Here is an 8,347-nt window from a genome sequence, read left to right on the forward strand (position 1 = left end):
TTTTCGGCCGATGCCGACCGCGCGGGGCCGCGCATCGGCATCGGATCGGGATCGCAAGGTGACAGTCACCTTGCGATCTGCACTATATTTTCTTCCGATTCTGACTATATAGTCAGAATCGGAAGAAAATATCGTACCGTGTGTACACACCTTAACACATGATATACTTTATTTATTAATTACCGGTTATTTATATAGCGCACACATATTCCGCCACGCTTTATAGAGAATATACTTAGATTCTAACAAGCAGTTCCGCCATCCTGAGCCAGATGATTCTCATGAATGAGAGAGAAGTTTTCAGGAGCTCCACAAGTCCAACCATGCATAACTAATGGTAATCTTTCATTATCCCCCCTCAGCCGGAGGTGCAGCGGGGTCTGAGTACCACACGGCACAAAGACCCCAATACTGCATCCTCTTCCACTGAAACTATTCTCGGTGAGCAGAAGTTTATGGTGCATGCATGGATGGCACATCAGTAGCATCCTCAATGAAAGAGGCAGATAAGAGGCAGGGCACAGTGGGGGAGGGGGGCTGCCATTCATCCTCTTATTTGGAGATCTTATTGGGATCACTAACCACACACAAGCCAATGGTATATGCAGACCTCTGAACTGCTACCTCTGAATGGGGGGGGGCTCTCCTTTGTCCTCTGTGAGCAGGGGGAGGGGGATACCTGTGTGAGCTGTGGAGGAGGGGGCTCTCCAGGCAGGATGGAGGGTCTCAGTGACTTGTTTGTAAACTTTTGGAAATTCTGCAACTAGAATGAACAGAGAGGAGAGCTGTCCTCCCCCCCACCATCCTGAGCCCTGGGACTCCCATATGGGGGCCTGCTGCACCCCAGTGGCTTCTGGTGACACCAGTGCACTCACACCTTCTGCAGCACAGCAGTCTATAGTCTGAGCAAGATACAGAGACGGGCAGTCTACATGTAAGGACAGAACAAAGTAACAACTGGAGGAAGAGAGAGAGAGAGAGAGAGAAGGGTCAGAGTGAGGCTGAGTCTCGGAAGAACTCATCATCATAGCTGAGGAAGAGGAGGGAAAGTTTGGGATAGGACAGAGGGACTTTTCCTGGGCAGCCCAGGCTGGGACTGGGAGCACGGCTGCTCAGCAGTGCGGGTGGGCGTGGCCGGGGACGGGGGCGTGGCTATGGGGCTCACCATCTGCCCCGCTTACAAACATTCCACTTTTGCAGAGCACGAGGTGGAAGCAGAAGTTGGCACTCCCAGCCCACTCATGCCGGCGGGATACACAGACATGCCGTCCAGCCTGCTGAGCCCCTTCCCGGAGCTGGACACGGATCTGTCTAAGGTAACCGGGCCCTTTATTAACATGCCATCTTATGTGCTATATGGGAAGTTTGGCATGTGAAGCGCATGGCAGGCTGTGTGCATGCTGCATGGTTAGCTGTTCGTAGGGTGCGTGGCAGGCTGTGTGCACGTGGATTGCATGGCTGGCTGTGTGCATATAGGGTGCATGGATTGCTGTGTGCATGGATTGCTGTGTGCATGTAGGGTGCATGGATTGCTGTGTGCATGGATTGCTGTGTGCATGTAGGGTGCATGGATTGCTGTGTGCATGGATTGCTGTGTGCATGTAGGGTGCATGGATTGCTGTGTGCATGGATTGCTGTGTGCATGTAGGGTGCATGGATTGCTGTGTGCATGGATTGCTGTGTGCATGTAGGGTGCATGGATTGCTGTGTGCATGGATTGCTGTGTGCATGGATTGCTGTGTGCATGTAGGGTGCATGGATTGCTGTGTGCATGGATTGCTGTGTGCATGTAGGGTGCATGGATTGCTGTGTGCATGGGTGGCTGTGTGCATGTAGGGTGCACGGGTGGCTGTGCGCGTGTACAGTAGGGTGCACGGGTGGCTGTGCGCATGTACAGTAGGGTGGGCGCAGGTGAGCTCACGGGCTGGCTGCGTGAGAGACCTGTCTACATTGCTGCCTTGCCTCTGTATAATCCTTGCTGCTGGGTTGCCCGTGTATATGTTGTGCTAGGTGTACTCGCTATACTGTGTGTTGGCAGTGTACATATATAGGGTGCATGACTGCGCACAGGTGGTATTGCATGAGGCTGGCTGCCTTGCCTCTGTATGTGCCTTGCTGGCTTGCCCCAGTATATTGTGTGCTGCGTTTACTCTCAATATTGTGTTATGCTATAATAATATAACTTGTAACCTTGTGTACTTGTCTTACTATCCCAAGATTGACTGTGGATGGGCTCTCAGCACTTCTTGCGTCTCCTTCACTGCTGGGTTGTGTAGAAGACTGAATTCTAGCTTGTCCTATATCTTAATTTGTAGTTTTTTTTTGTTTTTTTGAAAGACTAACCCCTCGTAAACATTGTTCTCATTGTATGTTGCAGTGTTTTCCAGGTATGTATTGGTTTACCATACCCTCCCTTTAAACCGGGATACACATTGATTACACAGGTTCTGTGGCTGATTAAAACCAGGTGAAATGCAGACTTGAAGTCAACCAGCCACAGAACCTGTGTAATCTATTAGTGTCCCGGTACAAAGGCATAGTATGGTAACCCTATGTATGATGGAATGATGGCGAGTTTGCTACAGATAGTGTCCGACATTTGGCTGCTGACTGCGCCTGTGGGTGGGAACACTAAAATGTCTATACAGGTAGAAGGCTTTTGTTAGGAAACCTCTTTGGGTAATATGCGTTATCTCTGACCCCCTTATTTTATTCCTCCCCTTTTGCAGAGTTTTGTATCCCTGCTGGCAGGGGTGAACGTAAAAGGTCCCCATGAGGAGCAGCCAAACATCCACTCCTCCTGTCCAGTAAACCTCAACGACAGCACGAATGGCAAAGAGAACTTATTGGATTCCACTGCTTGGCCTCTACAAAGTCCATGGAACCGCGATTCGGAGCTGCCCCCTTCAAATCCGCTACGTCACATTCCCTTCCAAGCGGAGCGCTCTGTCAGCATGATTGAGGAGAGTAAAAAGTCTCCTGTCACCTCCAGATCGTCGTCTTCCCGCTACAAGACTGAGCTGTGCCGCACGTTCCACGAGAGCGGCTCTTGCAAGTACGGCTCGAAGTGTCAGTTTGCACATGGAACAGGGGAGCTCAGGGGCCTGAACCGACATCCCAAGTACAAGACGGAGTTGTGCAGAACTTATCACACCATCGGATTCTGTCCCTACGGCTCCCGCTGTCACTTTATCCACAATGCCGAGGAACAGAGATTCAGCTGTGGTGTTAGGGGGCAACGCCCGCCTCTTCTGAGACACAGTATTAGCTGCTCGGGGATACCCTCTTCTTCATCCTCCTCTTCACTCTCCCTTTTCTCCTCTTCCCTTGCTTCTTCACTCGCTTCGCTGTCTCCTTTCTCTCCTTCCAGCCCAGTGACTCCCACATCCAATCCTTTTGCCAGTGTTGGTCCTCCTTCGCCCATCTCCCCTCCTGTCACCCTAGGCCTGACCTTATATAGGCCATCGTCTCCTCCTCGCCCACCTATGCAGAACCCAGTGATTGGCAGTCTGCAACTCCAGCTTTCTCCTTGGAAGCGAGGGGATGCTAAGGTAGCCGAAAGATGGGATTCCTCGTCCCAGCCGGAGGGTGAGGAAGAATCCTTCTCTGCCTGTGGGAACTCTCTGGAAGCAAAGCGTCTCCCGATATTCAGCTTTCTTGCAGACTGAGATCCCCTATCTGTTGCTCTTGCCACCCCACGCTGCTTTGTGCTTGGCTACCTGATTGACTGTCTGCAGGTATTGAGTACTTTGGCTGGAGCAGCAGTTACAAGCCTGTTGCGGCATATTAATGATTTGTAGTAATATATCATATTTGTTTTCCTTTGTGGGACTCTACAAACCCTGTTTCCTAACTTATTACTGCCCTATACTAATTGGGGTCTGATTCTCCCAACTTGTTTCTTAACTTCTAAGTGTAATATTAAATCTGTGCCATGGGTTGTTACTGTACAGTACCTGTGTGTACAATAGAATTAAGGGGTCTATTTACTAAGACTTGGATGGAGATAAAGGGGGACATTTACTAAGCAGTGATAAGGGTGGAGAAGTGCCCATGGCAACCAATCAGCACTGAAGTAACATCTATAATTTGCATACTATAAAATTACCAAAATTAGATCTGCTGATTGGTTGATGGGGCAACTTCTACACTGGCTCACTTCTCCGCTCTTATCACTGCTTAGTAAATGTCCCCCGTAGTACCAGCCAATCGGCTCCTAACTGACCTTTTTCAAACCCAGCCTGTAAAATGTCAGTTAGGAGCTGATTGGCTGGTAATTTATCTCCGGCGACTTTATCTCCGTCCAAGGCTTAGTAAATAGAACCCCCAAGTTTTGTAAATGACTGCAGAAGTCTGCATTGAAGCTAGTGTGATTGTGCACCATTTGCAAGCTAAAAGATGCGTTCTGTAGGTATTGCAGACTGCCAGTATTTCCTGTGGTCCATCTGAATCTAGTTTACAAGTTTGAAGGTCGTAATTCCTTTAGTCGTTGCACATATATTAACCCAACCAGTGCCAAGCCACACTGCCGTTCGAAGCATAAAAAAAAAAAAAAAAAAAAAAAGCTCCAATGAATGGGGCTTACTAAATATTCTATTTTATTAACGCCTTTTACGGCGTCTGAAAGCTTAACGTGACCTGTATTTTTATATCCTTTTTATATAATTCCATAGTTGAGCAGTTTTTGTACTAGATTTCTTTCTGCCTTGATTATAGAATTGTACATTACAAAGTTTGATTTGATTAAGAGCAGATGTCTGGCTAGAACCCTTGTGATACAGAGAACTATTTTTCTATGACAATTTTTTTCATGTTCTAACTAATCTTTTACATTGCTGGGTGCTTCAGATGGCTTGGCATGCTCTAGGGATATAAGTAGACCATTATATTATGTACTCCTAAGTATTCTCCCGTTTGGGATCGATTTGTTATTTTGTGGAACGGTTATTGAACCCTACGTTTAGGAGACCATCCCTGTATGCGGCCAGTGATCGGTTTGGCGTCTGCATTTGGGGTTTGGACCTCCTACTTGCACTGTTGATTACCTGATCCCTTCCGGGGAGTGTTGTGGGCAAAATATTTAAGTATCCTCTAAGATTATTTAGTTTACTTGGCACCTGCATTGCTTATGGAAGCAAGGAGCCTCTGCTGTTGTTGAGCGTTCTGCTGGAGCTACAGTATGTATGTTTCCAGTACAGGTTGGTCCTCTGTTTTGCAGTGTCAAAGAGCAGAACCTATTCTAGCCGTTTATGTACCGTTAACCAAAAAAAGGTTTTTACCCAGTGGTGTTATGTTGCATAGTGTTTTAATGAGGGTTTGGGGTTTTAAGCTACAGTTATTTAACTCTAGGCATTAGTCTGTCAATGCATATGTAGACACTATATTATAGTCCACATCTTACGTCAGCGCAGTGGGTGGAACTGAATTGAATGGAGACGCCCACTTGCACCACTTTTATGATCCGTGTTGGATGCACAGAAACAAAAGGGAGCTAAAATGTAATGGAGGATCTAGTGGATCCTAAAATAGCGCCGTATGTACGGAACTTAGTCATTTGAATGACTCTTATATGGGGTAACTGGAGTAATTACCACAAGCCCGTTGTAGAAAGTACATGCAAAATAATGGGGTGCAGGTACGTGCCCCCGATAGTTAGGAACTGAACTTCTTCGGTGTAACTTTTTCTTTTCTTTTTAGGCTATCCTGAAGTGCTTACAGACTAATGGTCTAAGGGGGGCTGACGATTGTGGGGGGGTTGCATTGTGACCGAGGGCTTCTGGGAAGCTTTTCATCCCTTCTCAATTTCACCACAATTGAATGAGACCAAATATTAATCTTATTTTAATTTATTTGTAAAGTTGTTTTTTTTTTTTTTTGTTCTGTTTTTTTTTTTTTGCCCGTTAACCTAAAGACCTAAACATAAAATGTGGAAGAGAATAATATAAATCCTGAAATGTTGCCCTGTGTTGGCAGCAATGCAGGTTTTTTTGTGTGTTGTTTTTTTTAAACTTTATTTTTTTTTCGTTTAATTTATTATGTTGTAAACTTTTTTTTTTTTTTCCCCTGTAACAACTTTTTAATACAACATTAACTTATTTGTTTCTATTGCTACTAATTGTGCCATGATCTAATAAACCAAACTTTTGTTTGTTAAATATGTCTGTGTTTTGTTTAGTAATACTTCATTTACACGCTATATATTTTCCTTTGTTACCGTGGGAACTTGTATACAGTGCTATGCACATGTTTCAGTTCCACTGTGGCACTCCAATAATGACAACCGCTTAATATATAAAACTTTCAAGAACTCAAAGGGGCATATTAACTAAAGCTTGGTTCTTTCAAAGTGGCTTAATGAATGCAAAGCCAGGCACTTTGAAACCCCTATTCTCAGTAAGTGTATCCATGAATCTCTTGAATAGTCTGAGACCAAATTGACTTATGGGCCCTACATACTGAGCGAGAATACTGAGAGATATGAACGAGATCGTTCATATCTTTCAGTGTGGAGGCACCAGCGATGAACGATGTGCGGCCCCGCGCTCGTTCATCGCTGGTGCCCCGTCGCTTGTGCATGTAGGCCAATTTGGACAATGTCGTCCATATTTGCCTGTACTGCTATGGAGCCAGGTGGCCGGAGGGGGGGTGGAATGAAGAAACTTCACCCCCTTCCCCATCACTCCCCCCACACCTCCGGGTCGGCCGTATCCACCGTCGGGGCAGCTTGGCGGCGGATCGACAAATGTGTAGGGCTCATAACTCTGTTTCTGAAAGTCTACCACTACAGTCCAGGTTTTAAGGAAATCCATGTTTAAGCAGAGTTGACTTAAGTCAATTTGTAACCATCTGGTATGGATAGCCTTAAAACTTGGACTGTAATGTTGGTGTTTGGAAAACTTTCAACTGACTGAAGAATATATTTTCTACTGCCCACCAGAGCTCCTTTTTGTTATGCACTTTGGAACGGTTTTTGTACCCCACAAATGGGTGGCTACCCCTAGATGTTTGACAACACAATGGTTCTAGTGGACAAACACAGACTAGCTCAAATTGCTCCGTACAGTATGCCATAATTCTACCAAATTCCACATCCTGTTTTATGCAAGGAACTCTTTAATCCATAAATGTAATGCTTTTTCAACCCCCCCCCCCCAACCAACTGCTGATGAGTCCCAGCCGGCGATGTTTGGGGGGGCAGTTAGTGTGGCTCCGCTGTTTGAATTATCACCCCTGGAGCCGCCACTACTTCTGTCTAATAATAGCTGAGTGTAATCACTACACTTTCAGGCCGCTAAAGCAGAGTCGCACCTGGGATTGTACACAGGTCCTTATCAGGTGTGACCCGGCTGAGACCCCTTTTAGACTGGTGGTCTGGCCTGGCTTATTGCCGGGTTGGTGACATCACTGCCGACGCATCCCGAGGCAGTGTTTGGAGATGAGATGATCTCCAAGTGCCACCTCTTCAGTGAACCAGTGTTCAACCCTACTCGCTACCCGGGTTGAAATACCAGGTCCCTGGGTTATTTCTACTGGCCTCTCTGACTGTGCAGCAACCTGGCTTGCTGCGCATTCACGTGCAATAGCTCGGGTTATTGCTGGCTGTCTGAAAGGGGTATAAACTCACCTGTCATTGCGATGGGCACTTATTGGAGCCATTGTACCGGCAAGAGACCTTTTGATAAATCTTCCTTGAATATTCTTTATTGCCGGGATAATGATTCGTTAGTGTTATCTATGCTTAATTTTTCATTTTTTAGAGAAGTGATTGGTTTTTCCATTGATCAGTGTAAATCAGGGGCGGGGAAACTTGGCCCTCCAGCTGTTGAACTACAAATACCAGCATGCCTTGCTATAGGTTTGCTATTTGGCCATGCTAAAACCGTTGCAGGGCATGCTGGGATGTGTAGTTCAACTGCTGGAGGGCCGAAAGTTCCCCATCCCTTAGTCTTTATACAGCAGCAGCGTACCATTTACACTATCATTAAATCAGGTTGGTGATGGAATCCCGGCCGTCAGCGGGGCGAGCGCTAGAAAGCCCCTATCGGGCTCGCTGCGCTCGCCACAGGTTCTATTCCCACTCTGGGTGTCGTGGACACCCACAAGTGGGAATAGCCCTGGTGCAGCTGTCTGCATTCTTGGTGGTCGGGTTCCCGGCATCTGAATTTTGACCACTGGGATATTAACTACATCCTATTAAATCAACCAATTATTTGGATTTGAGCCTTACAATATAAAAAAGAAAACTTTACATGGTGCAAATACTGGAATCAAATTAAATGTGAAGGGGACATGGACCTAACATGGAAAGTAAATGTCCCTATTCTTTCTTCTTTCCAAGCCTTCAGTG

At 46.4% G+C, this 8,347-nt stretch overlaps 1 protein-coding gene across 1 annotated transcript; it reads left to right on the forward strand.

Moving 5' to 3' along the window:
* The first annotated feature begins 1,174 nt into the window (after positions 1 to 1,174).
* LOC134949408 (mRNA decay activator protein ZFP36L1-like) lies at positions 1,175 to 6,130 on the forward strand. The gene is made up of 2 exons (XM_063937961.1): positions 1,175 to 1,316; positions 2,730 to 6,130. The coding sequence occupies exons 1-2, from the start codon at positions 1,242 to 1,244 to the stop codon at positions 3,666 to 3,668; spliced, it is 1,014 nt and encodes a 337-aa protein (XP_063794031.1). The 5' UTR covers positions 1,175 to 1,241; the 3' UTR covers positions 3,669 to 6,130.
* The last annotated feature ends 2,217 nt before the right edge of the window (positions 6,131 to 8,347 follow it).

This window comes from Pseudophryne corroboree, chromosome 8, assembly GCF_028390025.1.
Source record: "Pseudophryne corroboree isolate aPseCor3 chromosome 8, aPseCor3.hap2, whole genome shotgun sequence".
Lineage (NCBI taxonomy): Eukaryota > Metazoa > Chordata > Amphibia > Anura > Myobatrachidae > Pseudophryne > Pseudophryne corroboree.

Bases quoted from the DNA above. Each gene is read 5' to 3' on its own strand.
- LOC134949408 (XM_063937961.1), top strand. From the start codon at position 1,242: ATGCCGGCGGGATACACAGACATGCCGTCCAGCCTGCTGAGCCCCTTC. The intron at 1,317-2,729 runs GTAACCGGGCCC...CCCCTTTTGCAG, and splicing joins TGGACACGGATCTGTCTAAG to AGTTTTGTATCCCTGCTGGC.